Source organism: Hyperolius riggenbachi, chromosome 5 (assembly GCF_040937935.1).
Source record: "Hyperolius riggenbachi isolate aHypRig1 chromosome 5, aHypRig1.pri, whole genome shotgun sequence".
Classification (NCBI taxonomy): Eukaryota; Metazoa; Chordata; class Amphibia; order Anura; family Hyperoliidae; genus Hyperolius; species Hyperolius riggenbachi.
In genome coordinates this window covers 404,489,979-404,517,094 of record NC_090650.1, presented here as the reverse complement: position 1 = coordinate 404,517,094, position 27,116 = coordinate 404,489,979, and the positions used below count along the sequence as shown (strand labels likewise).

General features: G+C 43.6%; 1 protein-coding gene across 1 annotated transcript in view; it reads left to right on the top strand.

Moving 5' to 3' along the window:
• Positions 1–27,116, top strand: part of CSMD3 (CUB and Sushi multiple domains 3) — a 1,539,978-nt gene that overhangs the window by 1,272,940 nt on the left and 239,922 nt on the right. Inside the window, exons 44-45 of the mRNA XM_068237930.1 lie at positions 4,423–4,611; positions 6,619–6,796. Of these exons, the coding sequence (XP_068094031.1) occupies positions 4,423–4,611; positions 6,619–6,796 (367 nt within the window). The remainder of the gene's footprint in view (positions 1–4,422; positions 4,612–6,618; positions 6,797–27,116) is intronic.

Here is a 27,116-nt window from a genome sequence, read left to right as displayed (position 1 = left end):
ATGCCGCTGCACAGAGGCTATCATGTAGCGAGCCCTGGCCTCGCTACATGATTTCAATTTTTTTTTAAACTACTCTGCTGCCCCCTGGCGGTTTTTAATAGACCGCCAGGGAGGTAAAAGACATTGGGCCTGATGCTATTCCAGGTGATAAGTAGCTTGCAGATGCGAGCTACTTATCACCTTGCCATCGCACGAGGATTACCGGCAAATCCTATTGCCAGTTTCACTCATGCGATGGCCGATCATTTGGGAGCATTACTCAGGCGAAAGCCTGAGCGATGCTCCCTATTACCGGGCGATGGGGAGCGAGGTTTGCCCTGTGGTGCTGTCCATCAGCACCACGGCCTCGCTCCCCACACATGCGCACGACCCGCCGAACATCCGCCGCCATCTTCCGCCGCTGCATCTGGGGGTCTCCTTTAATAAGGAGACCCCCAGAGCTCCCCGCCGGCCGCTGCTCGTCTACGCAACCCCCCACAAAGCTACAAAGTTAATTGTTTAAATTCCTTACCGCCGATTTACACCCATAGGCCGCTGCATCTCGCCGCAAGTCCCCGCTGTGTAATTACAGTGTACGAGTTACTGTAATTACACTCGCTAATAACAGAGTCCCGGCAAAGCATCTTTGAATCAGCCGCCGGGGCTCCCCATTGGTTCACAGGCTGAGCCATTTTCAATGGTCCAGCCTGTGAACCAATGGGGAGCCCCGGCGGCTGATTCAAAGATGCTTTGCCGGGACTCTGTTATTAGTGACTGTAATTACAGTAACTCGTACACTGTAATTACACAGCGGGGACTTGCGGCGAGATGCGGCGGCCGACGGGTGTAAAGCGGCGGTAAGGTATTTAAGCAATTTGTAACTTTGTAGCTTTGTGGGGGGTTGCGGAGACGAGCGGCGGCCGGCGGGGAGCTCTGGGGGTCTCCTTATTAAAGGAGACCCCCAGATGCAGCGGCGATGTCGTGCGTTAGCATGTTTAGACCTGCTTTTTGCAGGTCTAAGCTAACGCTCATGTCTGCCGGGAATCATCGCTTCCCGGAGGCATGCAAAGTGTAATAGGATAGGGTGTAAGGAACTTGCTGGGCGATAATATCGCCCAAGCGAGTTCTTTTAGCACCCTGCCTAGGGCTAAATGCAATTGGATCAGGCGACTTTATAGTCGCCTGATTATCAGACTCACCACCGTTTATCACTGGCGAGTCTGACAATTGCATCAGGCCCATTGGCCCATATGCAATTAACTTTTTCTCCTGAGTTTTTACCTAGGTGATATTTTTACACTTGCCAATAAAATGCCTTTTAAGCCACCAGAAAACAAGAAAATGCTCTAAATAATTTTGATAATACCTTTTCACCAACTTTTTTGTACTTTTTTAGTTGAAAAGTGCTGGAAAGTTTTTTTAAATCGAAGATGAAAAATTATCTCCTAGGAGAAAACTCAGGTGAAAAGGTTAATTGCATATGGGCCATTGGCCTCAATTCCCTAAGATCATGCTGGAGATAATAAGGCAAGAGAAAACTTACCTCCACACATAGATCTTGCCTTATTAAGGTGTAGAGATACGTTTTCACAGCGAGAGAGTTATCTTATCTAACCACCAGCAAGCAAGAAAATACTCAAAATTATTTTGATAGTATTTTTTACCAATTTTTGGGTACTTCTTCAATTGTAAAATAATGAAAAGTTATTTTAAAAAGAATATGAAAAATATCTCCTAGGAGAGATAAGTCAAGAGAAAAAAAATTGCATATAAGCCCTGGGCCCATATGCAATTCACTTTTTCACATGTGTTATCTCCAAGTTGACATTTTCACACCTAGTTATAAAATCCCTTTTAAGTCACCAGCAAACAAGAAAATACTCAAAATAATTTTGATAATACTTTTTCTTTACTTTTTGGTACTTTTTAGATTACAAAATGCTGAAAAGTTAATTTAAAAAGAAGTTGAAAAATTATCTCCTAGGAGAAAACTCAGGTGAAAAAGTTAATTGCATACCCTGTGTTAACTTTAGAATTCTGGAGTTATTTTAAGGATTGAAGAGTTAACTTTACAGATCTCACCTTAACTTAAAGACAGAAGAGTTAACTTTAGGTTTGCCTGAGGTAAAATGTTTCCTGCAATACTACATGCCTTATCACCTAACTATATCACTGTAACTCTAGAAACAGCTCAGGAATGTTATTAAAGACTGGCGATAAGCTTAGTGAATTGAGGCCAATATCCCAGTCCTGTATGCATGCTCATTTATACAGTGTCATAGCAATAGGGGATGCAGAGGTTGCACCCATACAAGGACCCTTCAACAAGAGAAGCCTTCTCTCAACCACAGTATTAGCTCTTCAGTGGTGCTATGCTAGAAAATGATCACTTCTATATATGCTTTGAATTATTAGTATTTAGTATTTATATAGCGCCAACATCTTCTTCAGCGCTATACAGAGTATATTGTCTTGTCACTTAACTGTCCCTCAGAGGGGCTCACAATCTATTCCCAACCATAGTCATATGTGAATGTATGTATCATGTAGTGTATACATCCAGGGGTGTAACAATAGACCCTGCAAGGGATGTCTCCGCAGGGGGGCCCAGAAGCCACAGGGGGCCCGTGGGGGAAAAGTTTGAGAGACTGACAGCTAAGGGCATGGAGATAAAAAAAGTACTCTGCTCTCGCACCATTGTTATATTGACTGCATGTGTCCACCACACAGATAAGGACTCATACACACTTTGGAATTTGTACACTGCCCCTGCTCCCGAGGGTTCGTAAAAAAACATCTGTCTCTCACTGCTGCAAAGCTCTGATGACCACATATACAAACTTACAAACAAAATAGTCACATTTTGAAAAGAAGTTGTAGACTTTCCCTTTTTCCACTCCTAGATTCTTATCACACAGGCTAATGACCTTATGCCTTCGGATTACTTTTACAACATAATGGAGTGGAGATTGATGTCTTTACTGTTGCTGCTTCACTGAGAGCTTGTTAATGAAGTCCAAGATCTTGTAATAACAGTATCAATCAGTGGACATTCTGAATGTTTTGCCAAAGTTATGCTGGGTTTACACCATACAATTTTATATTCTTCTGTTAGATTTTTCTGTTAGATTTTCTGTTAGAATGCATAATTAGATTATTTTCTGTAGAGAATGGTCATTCTCTCTGGTGTACTGTCTTCTGTTTATCTCCTGCTGAGTAGAACACTGCCTAATTGCTCACAGATAGATCATAAGATAGATACATTTCCAACATGTTGAAATTTATCTATCTGGCAGGGAAATCTAACAGAAAATTGTATGGTGTAAACCCAGCATTACAGTGAATACTATATCTTATGTTCAACATATCAATGTTGTTTCTCCATATAGCATGTGCTCTCATTTGGTAAAATAATACAGCTGTGTGTGTATGTATGTACTGGGAACAGAGCTGCAACGAGGGACTTGTCGGCTGCAAGGGGCAGGAGGAATCCCCGTGTAAGTAGATCTGGGGGTAGCATAGATTGCCTGACATTTCCTTTAAGTCTAAGTGTTTTTATCTGCATGGGGAAAACACATTGGTCCTCAGTTTTCCTGTGCAGCGAGGGGGGTGGGGGGCCCCATCCAAAGTTTCTCAGGGGAGGGGGGGGGGCTATCCAAAGTTTTGCAGGGGGGCCCAGTGATGTCTAGTTACGCCTCTGTATACATCGTAGTCTAGGGTCAATTTTTAGGAGGAAGCCAATTAACTTGTCTGTGAGTTTTTGGGATGTGGATGTGGGAGTGCCTGGAGGAAAACCCATGCAGACATGGGGAAAACATACAAATTCTGTGCAGATAGTGCCCTGGTTGGAAAAGGAACCGGGGACCCAGCGCTACAAGGCAAGAGCGCTAACTACTACGCCACTGTGCTGAATAGTGGTAATCATTAACAAACTGTTCCCATCCTCTGCTTACACTTCTTATTTTGTGGAGATCTTTGGCAGGTTTTGTTGCACCATATGAATTATTATGTATAGAATGTTTGGGGGGGGGGGCGTAATGTAAAATTTGCACTAGGCCCCAAAATTCTCATGCTATGCCACTGCATTTATAACTGAAGTTTGCTAAATTCTATAACTGAAGTTTGCTAAATGTCAGGGCTTGCCATTGTTGTCTTGTTGGGATTTGAGTGTTCTTCTGTTGTTTTTCTGTCTCTCAAAGTTACAAAAAAACTGGCATTACAATTTATAGACTGACAATTTTTTTGGGCAGAGAGCAAACTACCAAAATCAGTAGGAAATCAAATACTTCTTCCTTACATAGTAATTCCCTTATAGGGGGAAAGGGGTAACAATGATAGAGATTGAAAGCATCTTTGCAACTCTACATAGACTCTAATCCCGTTTTTTGTTAATCTGTAACTTGCAGCTTTGTTTTACTTTTGTTATTTTTATGTTGCCTCCAGCCTACCAGCTCCAGAGCTGCCCCGACCCCCGACCTTTCCGCAATGGCTTTGTGATTGGGAATGACTTCACGGTTGGACACACCGTTTCCTTTGAATGCTATCCTGGTTATTCACTGATTGGTGAATCTGCACTTACCTGTCTACATGGGATCAGTCGTAACTGGAACCACCCCATACCTCGCTGTGATGGTACGTGCCATACTCATCTTTTATAGTTCTAATGTCTGAACAGAATGCTGAAGGACAATTTTCAGGTAGCCCATAGCTGCCATCCAATCAGCTGTTGAGCCTTATTTTGATAATCCTGGTCAAAACATAAGCAAAGAATTATAAAGGTACCCATACATCTACTGTACTGATTTTGGTGGCCGATTGACCAATAGTAAAATCTCTCTCTGATTAAACCTGACCAGAGGGAGATCTGTTGGCCACCATAAACCTCAGGCCGGTTCCCAACTGATTTTGGTATGAAATCTTTTAGTAATTGGCCTCGTAACGCCACCTCATTGCAGCCATGTGGGGTGTGAACCCGGAAAAGGAGTCCATACTCAGCGGTGGGCGGCTTGACAGGTAAAGTATTAAATTGTTGTAGATTGTCAAGATTACATTGTTGTATGCTGTGAATGCCGCACACCCAATCAAGCATGCCAGCCCAACATCTTGCAGCATGTCCGATAGATACATTCCACCAATTTTGGGCCCAAACTGGTAGAATCGTCGATCAGGCGTGCTTTTGGTGGCAACAACTTTTACCTGATTTGTTGATGAATGGCCACCTTAAATGGGCACTATCTCAATTAGCAATCTTCTCAGACATCACTGAACACATACCATAAGTACACTTAAAGAGGAATATATTATAATAAAAACAATTTCTTATTTTTTACAATATTATTTTATACATCATTCTGTCAGTATTTGCCCATTGCAAACACTTTCCTCAACCTAATTTACATTCTTAAATTTATCTCAGGTGGTGGCAGCAATCACAGCGTAATGTTTACTTACTGTGTGTTCTGAAGTCAACAGAAATAACACCTGGCCTCACAGAATGCTCTAGGAGGAGAATTCTGCATTCCTAAACAGCCTAGGCTATCACTGCGAATGTGGGGTGATATACAAATCTATAGCCTTATATAGATACAGGAAGTGTCCCTGATGCTGAAACCAGAATAATTAATGTATAAATGGGTGGTATTAGTAGATACTTACCTACCGTGCCTTCCATTTGCCTCAGTTACTCGACATTCTCCTGTAGCATACCCAGGCACCCGTTTTCTCCCCCCCCCTCTCCTGCATCCCGGCATGTGTGCAGTGTAGTCAGCGGCTGAATGGACATACTGCACGTGCTCAGAACAGTATGCCTGGCTCATACCTGAATGGCCCAGGTGGGCTAGCAGAATGGGGCTTGCTACAGGAGAGTGGCGAGGGGCAATGGAAAGCGCGGTAAGTATCTACTAATAACACCCCAAGTATAATATATACCCATTTCAGTCCTTCAGCTTTACTATCCTTTAATCTTTGAATTGATTGTAGTGTTTACATTGTTGGGAAGTGGAGGCATTTACTCTCCTCTTCCTTCTTCCGCATTTAGGAAAGATGATAGGCATCTATGGATCAATAAAGGAAGAACCTCTTTGAGCAATCCACTTATCACAGCTTCTTTTGAAGATGCAAAACACTCTGAAAAACATTGACCCTCGTTACAATAAATTCCACTCAATGTGCCTCTCCCTCTTCTCCACTATCCATGAAACACATAAATATCAGTTTTCACGGTTAAAAGGACATTTTACAAACCTCAAAAGCAATTGTTCTGTAGGCACTTATCTGGTCTCAGCCCCCTTTCTTGCTTCGAAGTTCTCAGGCAGAGCATTAGGATAAACAAAAGGCAATCCCGTTCAGCCTTTTCTTATACTTATTTTCTCAGTGTAAGCTGGTCATTGTAGAATGTTTTGGGTCTTACGATAAAACTGTCATTTCCGTCTTCAAGAATAAAACACACAGAGCAAGACAAAATCCATCACTTTAGTGCTTGTTTTCCCGGCAGCGCAGCAGCCTTGAAGTCTTGAGTACTCACACTCGACAGCCTCTTCAGCTTGTCTTTCATGCAGTTCTGTAGACTTAAGTATCTAGAGAAGGTACTCTTAACTCGTGTTTGTTGAGCCTGAGCTATTTCTTTCTTATTACTTACAGCACTGTGTGGAGGAAATATAACGGCGATGAATGGCACCATTTACTCCCCGGGATACCCTGATGAGTACCCCAACTTCCAAGACTGCCTCTGGCTGGTCAGAGTCCCACCTGGGAATGGAATTTACATAAATTTCACTGTCCTTCAAACAGAGCCCATTTACGACTTTATAACTGTTTGGTAAGTTCATTTATTTACTGAAGTTAAATAAACTGCTGTGCCTCATTCTGTAATGCAAAAGGCTTCGGTTTCAATTCAATAAGGGATGTTCGATACAAAAAATCATGTCGGTAAAATACTACATACGGTAATTTTGACTTTTTTCCCCCTAATTCTTAAAACAAACCCGAACTGAAAATTTAAAGTCAAACTAAAATAAACATACACATGTCATACTTACCTCCCATGTAGTCTGCTCATCAACCTCTTTTTCCTCTCCTGCATCCTGTTTGTCCACTGTGATCAATGGAAGTCTCTCTCCATCCTCCATTATGAAAATGACTGTTACCCCATAACAGCTTCCTAGTCAGCACACTGTTAAAATGTAATATCGCCCACTTGAGCCATAGGGAAACATGGACATTGCCTTGCACATCATTTGTCCTTTCAGTTATAACTGACAGCAACTGATATATAACTGACAGCAACTGATATATAACTGACAGCAACAGATATATTTTAGTTCTGACAAAATCTTGTCAGAACTGGAAGGAATCAATGCTGGAAAAAATGACTGAGCTTCTGAGAGGAAATGGATTCAGGATTTTTTTTTCAAACCCGGATAGCTATCTGCGGATATTTGGTCGCATAACGCGGATATCCGCGGATATCATACGGATATCCAGATCCGAATACTGTAACTAAGGAGATGACATAATTGAGCCAATCAGAGGGCTCCCAGCAGAAGCCCTAGCAACCAATCACAGAAGGGAACCTTGGCCAACCCCACCTGACCTCATTGAGCCAATCAGAGGCCTCCCAGCCTAAGCCCTGGCACCCAATCACAGAAGGGAACCCTGGCCAACCCCCTGTGGGTGCCATGATAATAAATCTCGTCCTGTGTGACTACTCCGTCACTGAGCGACATGCTGCAGTGCTGCTGGCCTAGCAGTCCTGTATACAGTGATAAACCAAAAGCTGTTCAGTGATTAACCCCTTCACTATCACTACACTATTAATATATTGTTAATTAGCTTGATTTCATTGTGTGAGGGCTCGTTTCCACTATCGCGAATCCGCATGCGTCCAACGCATGCGGATTCGCACATGTAATGCAAGTGGATGGGCCTGTTTCCACTGTAGCGTTGTTGAGGTGCGTTTTTTTCAGCGGTAAAAAAACGCACAAAAAAGCCAACGAATTCGCCTGCGAGTGGAATGCATGCGAATCGCCTCTAATGTATTTAATAGGAAATTCGCATGCGGCTATGGTATGCGAATTTTCATGCGAATTCACATGCGAATTCGCATAGGTACCAATGTAATTCAAACAGGCAGTGACATGGTTAAATTCGCATATACCCTCACCTATGCGAATTTGCATGCGAATTCGCGGCAAAAAACGCGCAAAAATTCGCATCCGCATGCTATTTCATGGAATTTCAACAGCGGTGGAATCCAGGCGATTCTGCACCGCAATAGTGGAAACGAGCCCTGACAGTCAGATTGTGTGCTATGCTGCAGTGCACAGCTGATCAAAAGTTTTGCGCTAGCAAAGTCTAGTGCACTTCGCATAGAGTTTAATGGCGCTGCTTTGCGTGCAGGACTTTGCGCGCGATCTAAACTTATCTAAACTACTCACGCCTAAACTTATCATGCCTAAACTTATCATGCCTAAACTTATCACGCCTAAACTGGCTTTTCACGCCTAAAGTCTCTAACTGGGTTAGCACCGCTTTGTGAATCGAGCCCAATGTGGGCTGCACGACCGCTGTCTGGAACCTATAAAAAAACAGTGAAAGGAGCGCAATGTGATGGTGCTGCAGCTGTGAGGTGGGCTGGCTCCAAAGCCCAGAGTGATAGTCAATGAAAACAAAGTACCTCAGCGCAAAGACAGACAAACCTGCTGAATAGCAGGGGTTCAGAAATGGTGGAAAACAGTACCTGTCTCGATGGTTTCCCACCTCAGATTCACATCAAGTGCCCCAGATTACTTGCTGTAATCCCGATATCCCAGGGTCAGCGGTGGCGCCGTCTGCCTATACGAGCTCCGCTCTCTGCTGCGGCTAGACGTCTTCCCCAATCACGTGACTGCCCAAGACTTCCGTCTTTCGCTGTCCTGCGTGTCACGCTGGTTGCCGGTGGCTGCTGACTGGGTGTCAGAGTGATGCAGCGCATGTGCTGTAAGACAATAGACGGCAATAGTGCACACTGCTAATAAAGCCAGCCACACATGGGGGAACTAATTACTGGATAACTTCTTGTTTATTTAGCATTATTGCAACGTAGCCTCCACAGCCCTGAGCCAATAATGCTAAATAAACAAGAAGTTATCCAGTAAGTAGTTCCCCCGTGTGTGGCTGGCTTTATTAGCAGTGTGCACTATTGCCGTCTATTGTCTTACAGCACATGCGCTGCATCACTCTGACACCCAGTCAGCAGCCACTGGCAACCAGCGTGACACGCAGGACAGCGGAAGACGGAAGTCTTGGGCAGTCACGTGATTGGGGAAGACGTCTAGCCGCATCAGAGGGCGGAGCTCGTATAGGCAGACGGCGCCATCGCTGACCCTGGGATATCGGGATTACAGCAAGTAATCTGGGGCACTTGACGTGAATCTGAGGTGGGAAACCATCGAGACAGGTACTGTTTTCCACCATTTCTGAACCCCTGCTATTCAGCAGGTTTGTCTGTCTTTGCGCTGAGGTACTTTGTTTTCATGTCTGGAACCTATGCCTAATGTTAATTGACAGCCATTTTTTTTTTGGGGGGGGGGGTGTTTAAGCCCCCACATCATCAATTAGTGTTTCCCTTTAAAAAATAATGATGATACATGCCTCATTTACCCTAAAAACCGTTTTAAAGCAATTTAAAGGCTACTTCCGGTTTTTCTATCCGGATAACCGAATTTGCCCGGATACCCCGGATACTTAGGTGGGATATCCGATTCATATTGGAAAATTTTGAAATCAGATATCCAACCCGGATCAGATTTTGAAAAGGGGTATCCAAGCAGCACTGTTAATATAACCTCTTGACATGCATATTAAAAAAGTTCAGACCCTTAGGTAACTATTTGTGTTGGGTTTTTTTTATTTTAATTTTTTGTTTTAATTAAGAATTTTATTTGAGTATTTTTGGGTGTGTTGGAGATAAACAGTTACTTTTAAATATAAAAGTGTGTCTATTCATTTAAATGTCTGTAGATGTAGTTTTACTATTTTGCCACAAGATGGCCTCAGTCATTTTTATTTATTTATTTTTTATTTTTTTGGCTTCCTGTAAGCTTACAGGAAGTGAAGAGGGGATGTGTAACAGAATGATCTCGGCCTCTCCATAGAAGCCAGCGATCGTTGTAACGGGGACTTAGATCTCATTCATTGATCTCCAGGCTAACGGGCGCCCCTGTATACCCCGGTGGTTGAGGCCCTGTGAACCCCCGTGGCTCTGTTTTTTTATGGATGTAGCTCCTACATCCAGCATGCATTTTTGGACGTAGGAGCAATGTCCTAAAAGCTAAAGTAATTAAACAGGATTCTAAGGGGTTACTGTCTGAAGGGCTGCAGGGGAAATCTCTTCTGTGCTCTGCTGCCTGGGGGAGGGGGGGAGAAATTGTCCCTCCCTGGAACATATTGGCACTAATAGAGGGAGTAGCAGGAGAGGGAGGCTCTTCCTATTGGCTCTCTGCTTCAGTCTGTCATGTACTATCACATGTTAATTTCCGACACATCAGAACAGGACTCAAATACCAAACATCCCTCTTTCTTTACTGCATGCTCCCATCTGTATGAATTGACATTTACTGACATGCATTGAGGTATTTACCGCATAAATTGGTAATTTACCTCACTTGTCGGTAATTTCAGCTTGCCATGGAGTAACAGCCTTAATGAATGGACATTTTACAAAAGGTTTAGTAACTGTGAGGATCCGCTCAGCTGCCTGCGCAGGCAGGCAGCTTTTTGACCACTGTTCAGGTCTGCATTCTGCAGGTCTCTGGAAGAGAGACCTTTTGTAAGTTTTGCAGCTTGCTGCTGCTGAGGAATTTGCATGTGTTGGTCATGCAAATTTCCTAGCCACATCCTCTGGAGGTTTGTACTATAAATACCATGTGATATCACAGACCTGGGCTGGTCATAAGGGTTTGTCCTGTGAAACACTCCTGGAGTGTCAGCCTTGCTCATTGTTTGAAGATTAGCCTAGAGTAATTCCTGGGACTGCACTAGGCAGGTTCCCTAGTGCAGTTAGGATTGCATATCTGTTTTGTTTGTCTGTTGCGATTGTCCTGTCCCAGCGGTGGTCGACAGGAGATCGTTCTGATCTTTGTTCTTGGAGTATAGCTGGAGCAGCGGTTGCTACCAGCTATCTCATCTGCCTGTCTAGCTTGGATCGCACTCGCCTTGCACTAGTGCTGTGGATCCTTCTGTTCTGTCTTCCTGGATCGCACTAGCCTCTTGCGCTAGTGCTGTGGATCCTATCTCTCACTCATTCCTATTTTCGTGTATCTGTCTTGTCTGCTACGAACGCTTGCTGGAGGCTCGGTGAGGTAACCACTAAGCAAGCGCTCGCGTCCTCTGTTTCATGTTTGTCTGTCGGTGGTTAGTTAGACGTGCTTGTCTCTGTTGTGCTTAACACGCGGAGACCGCGCATAAACGCGTGCACTGTTGCGAATGAGTGCTGTGTTCGCGTTTAGTTAGCGTTTGTTATTTGCCTTATCTTCTCATTGTATGATTGCTGTGCCTTTGCTACTCTCATGCCCTGTCTTGCTTAAGCCTTGTGTCACCTCTGGCAATCCCCTCTCTCGCGATTGCGTTCTTACTTCATATCTGCTGTTGTATGTGCACCGTCGCGGGTTGGCGACTAGATTGGGGCACATACATACATTCTGTCCCTGTGCTCATTCTCTTCCGCAATCGCTTCTCTTGCGATTGCGTTCTCACTTGGTTTCTTCTGTTGTGTGTCCACCGTCGCAGGTTGGCGGTTAGATTGGTGGGCATACATACATTCCTCATCTGTGCCTATTCGGTCTTGTGTCGCTGTTAGCAATCGCCATCTCTGGCGATTGCTTTCTCACTTTATCTTCGTGGTTGTGTGTTCATCGTCGCAGGGTGGCGACTAGATTGGTGGACACACATACCCTCTGTCGCTTTGATCTCTCTCTTTCAGGGATATCTTGCCCTGCGTTTCTTCCCTTCGTACAATTCCTGTCTGGAGTCTGTGGCAGGGCAGAGGAGCTGTTCCTCTGCACTCCACAGCTCCACCTGTCGACAGGAATTACCCTCTACAGGTGCGTTGCACCTTTTGCTGGGTTCCCGCAAATTATACGCTTGTGGAGGATTTCCGCCGTGTCAGCACACGCCTTGTGCGCTGATCACGGAGAGAGTTCCACAGTTGTTACAGTAACATCAGCTGTTTTCTGCATTATCATATGCAGCAATGCTTTGTGGATTAAATCCTTTGTGCGTTGCATACTTCTATGTTATCAGGCTGGCTGGATCTTACATTCACCCTTTAGGACCATGCTGCCAGCAGGGAGGGTTCCTTTCCCAGACTGTCCACTTGTTTCCTCCCTGTGCCAAAAGATGCACCTGGCATGCTTGCAATAAGAATTCTCTCTGTTCTCACTGTCCTTTCTGTTCTCACTGTCCTTTTATGAATCCCTTTTAAAAAGACGATGGATAGGTAGTGGGAGGGGTTAAATGCTTTTTTCACACTAAGTAGGAAGAGGGAGCTAAGGCTTTTCTCAGCTGTGGTGCTGCCGTACTTAATCAGCAAGGAGTCTTTGGACAATTCTCCTTAAGGCACGGGGCCACTAGAGCACTTTCAGCAGCATTTAGGAAACACCAACAATTCCAAAACGAATAGGTTAACCCTTTAGCAGTCAATTTATTTAGAGACTTAAAAGTGCTCCAGGCCAATTTTTTAGCACATTTTTTTTATTTCTTATTTGTTACATTTCCTTGCCACTAATTAGTACTGCTGTAATGTGTATCTTTGGCCAATTGTCACTAGGGGGCAGTGTGAGACAATAGTAGAGGACTTCTGCTTTCAGTTTCTTTATCCTCTGCTAGCTAGAGAGACATCAAAGCATTCTAAGAATTTACAGCATAAAGGTTCTGCCAGCTGAGGTCAAAAGCAATGCACTTATCTCAAAGGAGATAATTCCTTTGAAGCTGCTAATGGGCTGGAACCCACAAGAGCATTTTTTTGAGCATTTTGGCATACGCTAGCGTTTTGCCAAAACGCTCAGCTGATGTTAATGGATGGGGCAACTTCCACAGGAGCGTTTGCGTTTCCCAGAAAGGCAAACGCAGGACCTGCAGCATTTTGGGAACGTTAGCGCTTCAATGTAAAGTATTGAAACGCTAGCAGAAATGCTCAGCAAAACCTAAACTGAGCGGTTTTGCTAGCGTTTTGCGGTTCAGCACACTGTAACAAAATTAAAAATAATTCACAGGACCAATCAGGATAAAAACGCAAAATGCTACACAACCGCTGAGCAAAAAAATACACTGTTGCAAAACGCGACCAAAAACGTGCATGAATCCGCTTGCAAACCGCTCAGACAAAACGCTAGCGGTTGCGTTTTGCGTTTGCGGATTTCAGTGGGTTCCAGCCCAATAAGTTAATGAAAGTCAATGAAGGTGATCTCTCAGTAGCCATTGTGATTTCTGGGTATAACAACTGTGGTGTCTGCAGCATGTTTGAAGTGCTTGTGTTTCAATTTTAAATATAGGATCACAGTAAAATCACTTTTCAATCGCTGTAAAAATTGGGTAAACTTGCACTGGAGCCCCAGCTTCTTAGCATAACTTGATGGGCACATATATTTTTTCAACCCAAATTAAAAAAAAAAAACTATGTCAAAGTGAAAATAATTTACAAAGTAATGTAAATTAATGAATGGCTACCTTTACATTCATATTAGTGCAGTTTGAGCAGCTGGAGCTTGGAAATATAAATGATCAGAGATTTCGGGGAAGCATCAGTGGCGTAGCTAGGAAGCCGTGGGCCCCAGTGCAAGTTTAGCATTGGGCCCCCCCAAGCATGCTATAGATAACAATTGATACAATACACCAAAACCAATCAAGGACAACCAAAGTGTCAGAGGTGGAAGAAGTGAATGGGGAACAGTGTTAATGATCACTGATATTCAGAGCATCTATAGAAGTAAATATTATCAGCACAGGACCAATACTGTGGTTGAGGGTGGGCCCCTCGGGATCCCTCTAGCCCAAGGGCCCCGATGCGGTCACTACCTCTGCACCCCCGATTGCTAAGCCACTGGGGATCATTTTGAAATTTAGTTTTGATTTGATTCTGTTTCAAGCTTTTATTATACTCAAAATGTATGCTAGACCGTTGCTTGACACATTTTGGTAACTTACAGGGAAAAAGGTTATGAACGCCAGGGAGGCTAATGTAATGCCATATGTGTGACCCGAAAGGATTAAGCAAGTGTGGTTGCTGCCTAATAGGGAGGTTGATAGTTTGTAAATTTTTCTAGTGTACTTTCTTGACCACTGCAGCAGCTGTGAAGTATGACAAATGGACTTCTGCTCAAACATTGTTTATAGTTCTCATAAGCAGAAGTGCCACAGGGGAGGCGTAAGCTGGGAGGTGTGTGCTTGTTGTGTCTTCTGCGTTTATCTCTTCTTAACTAATAATTATTTTACTGTACCCTGTAGCTTATCTTTTTCAAGACAATGTACTCTCTGGATGTATGTCTAATTATAATAAGCAAATTAAATGCTTCCCCCCTCTAGCCCATATGCAACTGATTTTTTTTCTCTTGAGTTTTCTCCATGGTGATATTGTATTATGTTCACACCTTGTCAATAAAATGCCTTTAAAAAAGCACTGATAAACCACAAAATACTTAAGATAGGCTAAAATGTACTATAAAAACTATTTGTGCATTTTCAATTGTAAAGTACTGAAAAGTTATTTTAACCAGGAAATAAAAAATGATTTCTTAGGAGAATTTGGGCCTTATTTTTCTAGGTGATATTTCCTTAACTTGTCAATAAAATACATTTTAAATCACTAGCAAGCAAGAAAATACTAAAAATAATTTTGATAGTATTTTTTTTTTACCTACTTTACTGTAGATGAAAAAAATATCTCTTAGGAGAAATCTCAAGAGAAAAAGTCAATTGCATATGGGCCAATGGGCCAATTTATGATCGGAAATGCTGAAATTTCAATTCTGCGGAATCTGAATGAGCAGTAAGTGTGATTTGAAAATCACCTCCATTAACTTTACAGAGACACTGTAAGAAAACAAAAATAGACCCTGGGGGGGTACTTACCTTGGGAGGGGGAAGCCCCTGGGTGCTAATGAGGATTCTCCTTTCAATTCCGTCCTCTTAGTTTAGCAGAGCTTGGAAGCATAGATCAGAGAATGCAGAATTGTTTCCATGAAAATCAGATTGCTGCGGTAATTTTAGACCAACTATACTACTGAGTATTCCTGGGTCTCGTGATTGGCCTAAAATTTTTTGGTATTCTGATTATCATGGTAAAATTCTGCATTTTCTGATTGGTCTAATACTTCCGAGTCAATTCGGAAGTATTTGGCGAATCAGAGAACGCAAAAATTGACAGAAAAAAAGACTCCTCGGAAAATCGGAAATCTGCAGAATTAGTCATCGGTATTAGCAGAAATCGGAATTACTCTGGAATTTCCAACCATCCCTACTCCCTAGAGAAGGATGCACATGTTGCGCAACTAGTGGAACCCGCATTATTTAGGTAATTTGAGCATTGCTAGTGTAGTGTGGGTTGAGCAAATTAAAGAGGAACACCAGTGAAATTAATGTAATAAAAAAGTACTTCATGTTAACAATTTGAAAAACAAAGCAGATCGAGAGCCCCAATAGTGCAGTATGTCAAACCAATTGGTCAGAAGAGTAAATATATGAGCATATACTCACAAAGGTGGGTTACCTCTGGCAACCACTCAGTAGGCAGGTGGGGTGATTAAACCCCCACTCTGGTTAAAAATGTCACTCTCTGTAGAAGTAGAAGAAAGGGGGTAACACCCCTCCACCATGGGTGGACACTTAGATTAAACAATTGTTCAAACGGAGGCTCCAGATAAGGATAAAATAGTTAAAAACTGTTTTTCCTTATCTGGCACATCCTGTGATGATCCGCTCAGCTGGCTGCACAGGCAGACAGCTGTTTGTCCATTCCTCTAGTCTGTGGGCTGCAGGTCTCTGGAACAGAGACCTATCTTTTCATTGCAAGTTTCTGTTCTGTTCTCTTGCTGGGGAATTTGCATACATTCGTTATGCAAATCCCCTACCTGCCTTCTTTGATGACTGGCACTATAAGAGCTTTATCTTTCCCAGAATGCTTTGCTGGTCATTTCCCTTCCATGCTCAGTTCCTGATGGACACTGCTGGAGTGTCAGCCATTGCTATCTAGTATAGTTAATTCCTGGGGGTTGCTTTAGGCTCCCCTTCTAGCCCAGTCAGGTTGTATTATCTGTATTGCCTGTTCTGTCTTGTCTTGCCTGTTTGCCATTGTCCTGTCCCTATGGTGGTTGACAGGAAATGGTTCTGATCTATGTTCTTGGAGTATAGCTGGTGCAGCGGTTGCTACCAGCTATCTCTTCTGTTCTGTCTTCTGGGATCGCGCTAGCTACTTTGTGCTAGCGCTGGGGATCCTTCTGTTCTGTCTCCTGGGATCGCGCTAGCTACTTTGTGCGAGCGCTGGGGATCCTTCTGTTCTGTCTTGTCGGTCGCGATTGCGCTGTCACCAGCGGCGGTTGATAGCGAATCGTTCTGTCTTGCTGAGATCGCACTAGCCGCTAGCGTTAGCGGCTGTGGATCTTTCTGATCTGTGTTCCTGCTTGGATCACACTTGCTCTGGCGGAAGAGCGGTGGATCCTTCCTGCCTAGTTCTTGTTTTTCGTGTGTCTGTCTTGTCCGCTGCGCTTGCTACAGGCTCGGTGAGGTAACCGTTAAGCAAGCGCTCGCGTCCCCTGTTTCATGTTTGTCTGTTTATGGTTAGTTAGGCGTGCTTGTCTCTATTGTGCTTATCACGTGGAGATCGCGCATAACCGCGTGCACTGTTGCGAATGAGTGCGGTGTTCGCGGTTAGCTAGCGATTGTTATTTTCCGTATCTCCTTATTGTATTTGCTGTGCCTTTGCTACCCTCGTATTCTATTCTGTTCTGCCTTGTGTCTCATCTGGCGATCGCACCTCTCGCGATCGCGTTCCTATTTCATATCTGCTGTTGTGTGTGCGCGGTCGCGGTGTGGCGACTGGATTGGCGCACACACATACAACCTATCCCTTTGCTCAATCTCATTCGCAATCGCCTCTCTTGCGATTGCGTTCTGCGCTTCGTACAATTCCTGTCTGGCACTTGTGGAGGTACAGAGGATTGGTTCCTCTGCACTCCCCAGCGCCATCTGCCGACAGGAATTTCCCTCTACAGGTGCGTAGCACCTTTTGCTGGGTTCCTGCTAATTATACGATTGTGGAGGATCTCCGCCGTGTCAGCGCACGCGTTGTGCGCTGATCACGGGGAAAGTTCCACAATCGTGACAGAATGACCAGCCCAACTCAAAACCCCAGTGTAGACGGAATTTCCGATTTGTACGATTTTGTCGAGTATGATTCCTGGGTCTTTAAGAGTTTCAAAATATTAAATTCAGAGACGAAAGAGGATTTTCTCTCTGAATGCATAAAATTTTGTCTGAATCCTACTTTTCAGATTACTGATCCGTCCACGTCTGCTCTCCAATTAGCTTATGTGCTTTTGAAAGACGATCTGTTTGTATGGGCTCATGAAATTTTGCAAGACAATTCTTGGAATGATAATCTATATCAGTTTCTTACATTTACATTTTCCTACTGGTTTGAGTTGCCTTGCTTGCCACCTGCCCTGTATGAGTGTGTAGTTGCTAATGAGTCAGCTGCTCTACCTACTCCATGCAAAACCTTTCAGTATGACAATCAGTTCAATGTGTCTGTTGCCACTTCAGGTTTTAAACAGCAGACATGCAAAGTGGCGAAAAAGAGAAAAACTAAAAAACGCAAGCATCGGAATAAAACACTCCCTATTGATGTTTGTAATGATGTTGTTCCGTCTCCGGCTTTTTTGCCCCAATCCAAAGCTTATGTGGATCCTGCTATAGGTAGGATCGCACACTACATTAAAGCAGTTAAAAAATCTGTTCTTGTTTCTGAACTCCAACCCTATGGAGATTATGTGGATACTGGCCTGTTTGAACCCCCATTTGCTTCCTGGGATATTGGGGCCTTGCTGGAAGAATTTGATTTTGATTGGAAAGCCTTTTGCGATTTTTATATCGCAAAAAGCGAAGATGTCTTGAATGCTTGTCTTGACTCTATGTACCTTCTGATTGATTCCGATGAATGTGACGAGGATGATGTGGATCTGGTGATCTATGTATGGCAAACGATTTTGGATGAGTTGCACACACACCAACCAATTGATTCCAATAAAGAGACATCGTTGTCGGATGATTGTTCCTGCCTTTCTGGGGTAAAGCATGTGAGTCTTGACTTTGTGCAATCTGAAATGAATGAGTGTGCCGCTGTGGTTGATTCCTGTGCGAATCCTGAAGGATTCGCTCCTGACAGTGTGCAGTTTGAATCTGTGCGATCTGATGCCTGTTTCTCGAATGTTCCTGCAGATTGTGATCGGCATGAGTCTGCCGGTTTCCTCAAGGATGTGTGGGATCCTTTGTCATTTAGAAACAGATCTTTGAGATCTTCCGTCTGTGACCCTGCTATGGGGAAAATTTCTCGACTATGCAGCGTCAAAAGTAAAATTATTATGCCTAATAAAGTTTATCCTGTTGATGTCGCCATTTCTTCTGCAAATGAGTTTCTGTCTCACCCTGTTCACACCTGTGCAGGCCTGTTGCCTGATGACAGTTGCTCCAGTGTTTCTGTCCTAGATGCCTTGCAGTCTGCTCCGCAGATCGCGGAAGTTTGCGATATGGAAGCGTCAGTTTCGCAACCTAAAGCGATCTTGGATCCGCAAATTTTGCGTTCTGACTCCTCGGATTCGACATTGTTAGCCGGATCTAAGAGTGAGACAGCGCTTCGGTTTTGCGAATCTGATGCTGAAGCTTCTTTGCCTTGTCCAGAGAAGCTTTCTCTGAACCTGCCCTGTACCATGAATGAAGGCATGATGTCCACTTGCATTGACATTTGCGAGTCTGATTCTGAAGAAAGTATTGACTCTCCACCCAGTACTCTGGATGAGTCAATATTGCCTTGTACAATATCTCCTGCCCTGCCCCTAGAGGCTCGTCTAGGTATTGCTGCTATTTTTACCTGTCTTTCTGCAGTTTTGGAATTGCAAGCTAGTTTGACTACTACGCAGAGTTCTGGGTGCAGCGAGATTAAAGTTAGGAAGTCAGTGTGTGGTCCAGTGAATATTCCTGTACGTTCCACTCATGATGATGAAATTCAGTCTCAGTTTATGGTGGAACCTTCCCTGGGACATCTGCCCTGTTCTCAAAATAAAGTTCCAGTTTTGCCCTGTAACATGGATAGTACAGAATCCTTCTTAGACAACTTGAAAAATGATGTTCCTGAGGTCTTGTTTGATGATCTAAAGGTCTCCGAGTTCCTCCCAAAGGGTGTAGAACTTGTAGGAGATGTCTCCTGCCCCCCAGGTCCTTCTGAGGTGTTGCCCACTTCAGTAGGCATTGCTGCCTTGCTGACTACTTTTGCAGCTCTTGTGGAGCTTCATTCATGTGTAGTCAATGATGATGTTACAGTTACAGAAAATTCTGAATTTGAGTCCGAGTCTTCTTTTGAAAGACCAGTACCTGTGATCTTTACTCGTGATGATTTTCTGCCCGGTACTGGTTTTGGTCTTGTCGTGTCGGACTCTGAGGTTGGCAGTTCCCCGACATGTCCTGAGGTTTCTCCTGTACTAGTGTACCCCGATGTGCTCTGTGACCCAGAAAGCCCAAGTGTGCCTCGGTTACCAGCGCACTCAGATGCTTCCTCAGTGGAGACATGTTCTGATATAGCCTGCCTGCTTGCATGCCCAGAAGTGGTCCCTGAAAGTCCTGATCTTGATGGGTGTCCTGCTAATTTTGAGTCTGGAATGATCATAGGTTCCATAGGGGTTCTTGGTGGTTCTCCATGTGAGCCTGGTGAGCGTTCTGGCTTCTTGGGATCTCTGCGGAGCTTCAAGGCGTTCTGGGAGATTCCGGGAAAGGTTTTGCTTGGTGCCCTGAATACGATCAGCAATGGCTTTGGTGTTGTAAGGGACACTTCGAACAGGTATTGCGGCAGGTTTGGTATTCTTGGACGCTCCTTGGAAGGTGGTGGGTATTGTCTGGAGGGTGTCGATGGCTTCTTCTCTGGTGTCCACAGTCCTGATGGGTGTTACGCTGAGACTTGCAGTGCTGATGGGCATGTTTCGGTGGCTTCTGCTTCTGATGAGGTCGGTTTCGGATGGACTGACTCTGGAATTGGGCCTTGTCGGGCTGTCCTGACCTTCATGAGTCTTCAGTTAGAGTTTTGTGATGTTACCAGTCTTGAGGGATGTCTGGAATCCATCCCTAGAAGGGGGGGTACTGTGATGATCCGCTCAGCTGGCTGCACAGGCAGACAGCTGTTTGTCCATTCCTCTAGTCTGTGGGCTGCAGGTCTCTGGAACAGAGACCTATCTTTTCATTGCAAGTTTCTGTTCTGTTCTCTTGCTGGGGAATTTGCATACATTCGTTATGCAAATCCCCTACCTGCCTTCTTTGATGACTGGCACTATAAGAGCTTTATCTTTCCCAGAATGCTTTGCTGGTCATTTCCCTTCCATGCTCAGTTCCTGATGGACACTGCTGGAGTGTCAGCCATTGCTATCTAGTATAGTTAATTCCTGGGGGTTGCTTTAGGCTCCCCTTCTAGCCCAGTCAGGTTGTATTATCTGTATTGCCTGTTCTGTCTTGTCTTGCCTGTTTGCCATTGTCCTGTCCCTATGGTGGTTGACAGGAAATGGTTCTGATCTATGTTCTTGGAGTATAGCTGGTGCAGCGGTTGCTACCAGCTATCTCTTCTGTTCTGTCTTCTGGGATCGCGCTAGCTACTTTGTGCTAGCGCTGGGGATCCTTCTGTTCTGTCTCCTGGGATCGCGCTAGCTACTTTGTGCGAGCGCTGGGGATCCTTCTGTTCTGTCTTGTCGGTCGCGATTGCGCTGTCACCAGCGGCGGTTGATAGCGAATCGTTCTGTCTTGCTGAGATCGCACTAGCCGCTAGCGTTAGCGGCTGTGGATCTTTCTGATCTGTGTTCCTGCTTGGATCACACTTGCTCTGGCGGAAGAGCGGTGGATCCTTCCTGCCTAGTTCTTGTTTTTCGTGTGTCTGTCTTGTCCGCTGCGCTTGCTACAGGCTCGGTGAGGTAACCGTTAAGCAAGCGCTCGCGTCCCCTGTTTCATGTTTGTCTGTTTATGGTTAGTTAGGCGTGCTTGTCTCTATTGTGCTTATCACGTGGAGATCGCGCATAACCGCGTGCACTGTTGCGAATGAGTGCGGTGTTCGCGGTTAGCTAGCGATTGTTATTTTCCGTATCTCCTTATTGTATTTGCTGTGCCTTTGCTACCCTCGTATTCTATTCTGTTCTGCCTTGTGTCTCATCTGGCGATCGCACCTCTCGCGATCGCGTTCCTATTTCGTATCTGCTGTTGTGTGTGCGCGGTCGCGGTGTGGCGACTGGATTGGCGCACACACATACAACCTATCCCTTTGCTCAATCTCATTCGCAATCGCCTCTCTTGCGATTGCGTTCTGCGCTTCGTACAATTCCTGTCTGGCACTTGTGGAGGTACAGAGGATTGGTTCCTCTGCACTCCCCAGCGCCATCTGCCGACAGGAATTTCCCTCTACAGGTGCGTAGCACCTTTTGCTGGGTTCCTGCTAATTATACGCTTGTGGAGGATCTCCGCCGTGTCAGCGCACGCGTTGTGCGCTGATCACGGGGAAAGTTCCACAATCGTGACACATCCATTTTGAACAATTCATTTTCACAATAATTATGTAGAAATGATTTAGTCAGTGTTCACCCATGGTAAAAGCATTTCTTTCCCTGATTTACATTCATCACATGGTGACATTTTAACTGCTGGAAGTTGATGTCACTCGAAGTAGCTGCTGCTTGCTTTTTTGGCAGTTGGAAACAGCTGTAAAAAGCTATTTCCCACAATGCAACGAGGTTCACAGACAGGAAACTAAAAGATCCATGGTCTTCACAGTTTCCTGTGGGAGGGGTTTCACCATAAAATCAGCCATACAGAGCCCCCTGATGGTCCGTTTGAGAAAAGGAAAAAAAATTCTCATGTAAAAGGGGGTATCAGCTACAGATTGGGATGAAGTTCAATTCTAGGCCACAGTTTCTCTTTAAGCAGTGGGCATCACCTTTTCACTGTAAGCAAAGGAATAATTTCTGTATGTTCCCTGTGCACAGCCACTTTACCATGCTTTTGTCAATATGGCCCATTGGCTTTAAAACTGTTCAATGCGTTTCCTCACTGTGGGACTTCGTTAGGGCTGAGAGAGTAGCTGTGTCTGCAGTACGTATAAATAAGAGATAACACACTTTACACAGTGTTCATCTTGTCCTGAGCATTAATGGAACAGTTTTACAGAGGGCCCTGTGGACATTGAGGCGTGAATCAGTAGGACATTTGCAGCAGATGACCTTCTGGATATTAACACACTGAACACTGATGTACTGGTCAGAGCTGTACTAGAGTTGTTTGGGGTAAAAAAGAGAAATATTTCCCTATGATGACTCCGTGTTTTTTTTCCTCAGAGGCAGTACTTTTATCTGCTTGTGCATTTTCAGCTTTTACATCATAAACTTGCAGCTGTTTATACCTCGGTATATCGCAGCTATCGCATCATCATGTGACTTTCCTCTTTTGTGCAATGTTGACATTTCTGGATGCTGTGATGTTGTATGTACTAACCTGCCAACATGTTGTCTAAAAAGTCATGATTAAAGGACCACTATTTCATTTTAAATTAAATTTAAATACATGTAAACACACACAAATAAGAAGTATGTTACTTCCAGAGTAAAGTGAGCCATAAATTACTTTGCTCCTATGTTGCTATAACTTACAGTAGGTAGTAGAAATCTGCCCAGAACTGACAGGTTTTTGACTAGCCAATCTCTTAATGGGGGATTTTAAGAATTTTTTTTGTACAAAAGCAATCATTGTAAGGGATCTATATAAAGATGCAGTCCATACCCTCCCACCTGTTTGCACACTATTTTGACAGTTGGACTGAGCAACGGCCATTCACAAAGTGCTTCTGAAATAATGAAAACCCTAAAAATCCCCCATAAGGATATGGGCTAGTCCAAAGCAAGTCAGTTCTGTCAGATATCTACTACCAACTGTAAGTGAAAGCCACATAGGAGAAAAGTAATTTGTAGCTCATTTTACTCTGGGAGAAATGTATTCCTTAACTTATGTGTTTACATGTATTTTACATTTTGTAAATTTTAATGATAGTGGAGCTTTAAATACTTTAGCCTTTTTGATGTATCTATTACATCCAATAGGCTGCTGTCATGTGGCTGCGCGCTTCTGCGGCCGATCACACACACGCCCGTGTGCTTCTGTGCGCCGCCCATTAGCCCGGAGATCAATGAAGGGGAACGCAGCTTCTTCTTTCTGAAGAAAAAAAAGTTTCACGTCCTCCCTATACTTCCTGTAAGTGAGAGCGCTCGCTTACAGGAAGAAAAAAAATGACTGAGGCCATCTTGTGGCCAAATGGTAATACTACATCTACATACATTTTTGTAAATAAATTCACAAACAATTACATTTATAATTAACTTTTTACTTCCCACACTCCCACAAAATACCCCAAAAATACAATTAAAAAAACATAAATCGTTACCTAAGGGTCTGAACTTTTTTAATATGTAAGTCAAGAGGGTATATTACTATTATTTTTAAAATTATAAACTTGTAAATAGTGATGGACGCAAAACTGAGAAAATGCACCTTTATTTCCAAATAAAATATTGGCGACATACATTGTGATAGGGACATAATTTAAATGGTGTAATAATTGGGATAAATGGGCAAATAAAATATGTGGGTTTTAATTATGGTAGCATGTATTATTTTAAAGCTATTGTGGCTGAAAACTGAGAAATAATGATGTTTTCCATTTTTTTTCTTAATATTCCTGTTAAAATGCATTTAAAATAAAATAATTCTTAGCAAAATGTACCACCCAAGGAAAGCCTAATTGGTGGCAGAAAAAACAAGATATAGATACTTCCATTGTGATAAGTAGTGATGAAGTTATTGGCAAATAAATGGGAGGTGAAAATTGCTCGGATGCATAAGGTGAGGCAGAACTGGTTAAAGGAGAAATTCACTTCTTTTACTAAATTACCATATCGACTGATGAGTATAGAACACTGCAGTGATGAGCAAAAATGCCAATTTTTTTTTAGCATCAATTTTTGTGAAAATAACGTTAAATTTTACTCTTTTGAGTGAAAATGCCATCGAGCATAATTTTGTAATAAGTTTGTATTTTTTTATTGCCAATTTATGTGCTAAGAATAATTGATTTTTGTGCTTTTTTATGCATTTTATTGGTAAAAATAATGATTTTTTCGCAAATTTGTTTCCTTTGACTATTGTCAATACAGTGTATTTTCATGAATATGTTCTAGAAATCGTAAAACGCATTTTTGATACAAAACACTGGTGTAGCACAAGTTTTTTTTTTTTTTTTTTCAATTCATGCATTATTTAAAGTAAATCTGAAAAAAAAAATCTGATTCTTACCAACGGAGAGGGAAGGCTCTGGCACCTATAGAGCTTTCCCTGTCCCCTCATGGTCCTAGTGCAGTCACCCCAGTTCCATGTATGCGGTCCTAGTGCAGTCACCCCAGTTCCATGTATGCGACCAACTGGTGGAATATGCCTTTAAGGACCCTCGGAAGGCTTCAGGAGCACTCGTGTCTCCAAGTGCCTCCGAAGACGGACGGCTTCACAGTACAGAGCCATCTATCTTTGGGAGCTCCCAGGCTCCTGAGAGCGCCTGGAGGTGGTGTAACTTCAATAGGGAACAAAGATGGAACGAGGGGCCTGAGAGGGGGCAGGGAACATACCAATATAGTGTTACATAGTTACATAGTTATTTTGGTTGAAAAAAAGACATGCGTCCATCGAGTTCAACCAGTACAAAGTACAACTCCAGCCTGCTCCCTCACATATCCCTGTTGATCCAGAGGAAGGCGAAAAAACCCTTACAAGGCATGGTCCAATTGGCCCCAAAAGGGAAAAATTCCTTCCCGACTCCAGATGGCAATCAGATAAAATCCCTGGATCAACATCATTAGGCCTTACCTAGTAATTGTAGCCATGGATGTCATTCAACCCAAGGAAAGCATCTAAACCCCCTTTAAATGCAGGTATAGAGTTTGCCATAACGACTTCCTGTGGCAATGCATTCCACATCTTAATCACTCTTACTGTAAAGAACCCTTTCCTAAATAAGTGGCTAAAACGTTTCTCCTCCATGCGCAGATCATGTCCTCTAGTCCTTTGAGAAGGCCTAGGGACAAAAAGCTCATCCGCCAAGCTATTATATTGCCCTCTATATGTTACACACATGTGTGTATATATATATATATATATATATATATATATATATATATATATATATATACACACTAGCTGATGGCACTGCGCTGCCCGGGAATGTATGTGTCTGGTGTTGGCTCCGCCGACTTTCCTAACCCTACCACACAATTACTCATTTACTCAATTACCTAGTTTGTGAGCTTTGCGGTCTTTGGCATCAATGAATTGGAACCCCAGTCACCCAATGAACAACTTTACCAGGTTTGAGGCTTGTGCCTTTAACAGTGCAAGGATGGCAGCAATTAAATATTCCCCTTGAAAATCAATAGGTAAGTTTTGATTGGCTTTTGAAGGCTCCACCCACTTTCCTGAATATCAAACCCAGTCACCCAGTGACTAATTCTGCAAAGTTTGAGAACCCTGCCATAAACAGTGTAAGAATGGCTGCAGTTTACATGTTCCAATTGAAATGTGTATTTGTCTCCTCCCACTATTTGGTTACGGGGATAAAAAGTATCCTATATGTTATTTCAGGTAATGTTCTATGTGTGTGCCAAATGTAATAAAAATCCGTTCAGCCATTGTTGTGTGATTAAGTAGCAAACATTCAAACATCCAAACTTTCACATTTACAATATTAGTGATATTTGTACTGAGCATGTGCGCAGCCAGGGCAGTTACGACACAGGGCTGGATCTGACTGTTTGCTGTGTGTGGTTCACAGAGGTTTTCATTGCATTGTGGGAAATAACAGCTTTTTCCAACTGCCAAGCAAGCAGCTCCCTGTGTGCATATACTTCAGACAGTGGTGGGGAACGAGCAAGTGGGACGCGAATGTGTGTGCATTGCGGGGGGTAGCGGCTGTGACCTAGTGCCTGTTTTTTTACGGGCGGGCCTTTTTACTAATATATGTGTGTGTGTGTGTGTGTGTGTGTGTGTGTGTGTGTGTGTGTGTGTTTCTGAAGATGGAACTAGGATAATGAACATACAATTGGGTATCCTGAATAATTTATTACATTCTACTATACGTATAAGGACAAATGTGTACTTTTTATGCCCCTAGGCCGAGTATGTTGTGGCTCCCCTTTCATTTGCAGCTGCACTGCTCCTATTCTTTTCAGCCCCCTCTCATTCCATATTGTATCATCCATGTACTGTATCCCTTATCTCTCAGTCAGCAGCAGGCACATTGTAGCCAATCAGGCTACACTCCCTCCTGGAGCCCCTCCCCCCTTTATAAAAGGCAGGCACCACCGGCCATTTAACTCACTTGTGTGCCTGCAGTAAATAGAGAAGGGACAGCTGCTGCTGTTGAAGACTCTTAGGGAAAGATTATTTAGGCTTGTTAGCTTGCTCCTTGGTGATTCTTATTGTTAAAATTGCACCCCGGCCCACAACAGCTCTTTTGAGAGCTAATCTTGTTCTTGTGATCTATTTTTTTTTTCTGTGTGTCCCAATGACACTTGTGTTGCATAGACAGCCTTGATAATTCATACTGTGTGTGTGTGCTACTGCCAGGCCCAGCACATTCAGTGACTATCTGTGTGTGTGAAAGGTGCACATTGTAATACCCATTACTGCATATCTACCTACCTGTTGTTCACAGTGCACCCATCTACCTACACTACGTGAGCACACGCAGTGTCACTGTGCCTGTCTGCTACCATTTGCAGCACGGTGGTGTAGTGGCTAGCGCTCTCGCCTTGCATCGCTGGGTCCCCGGT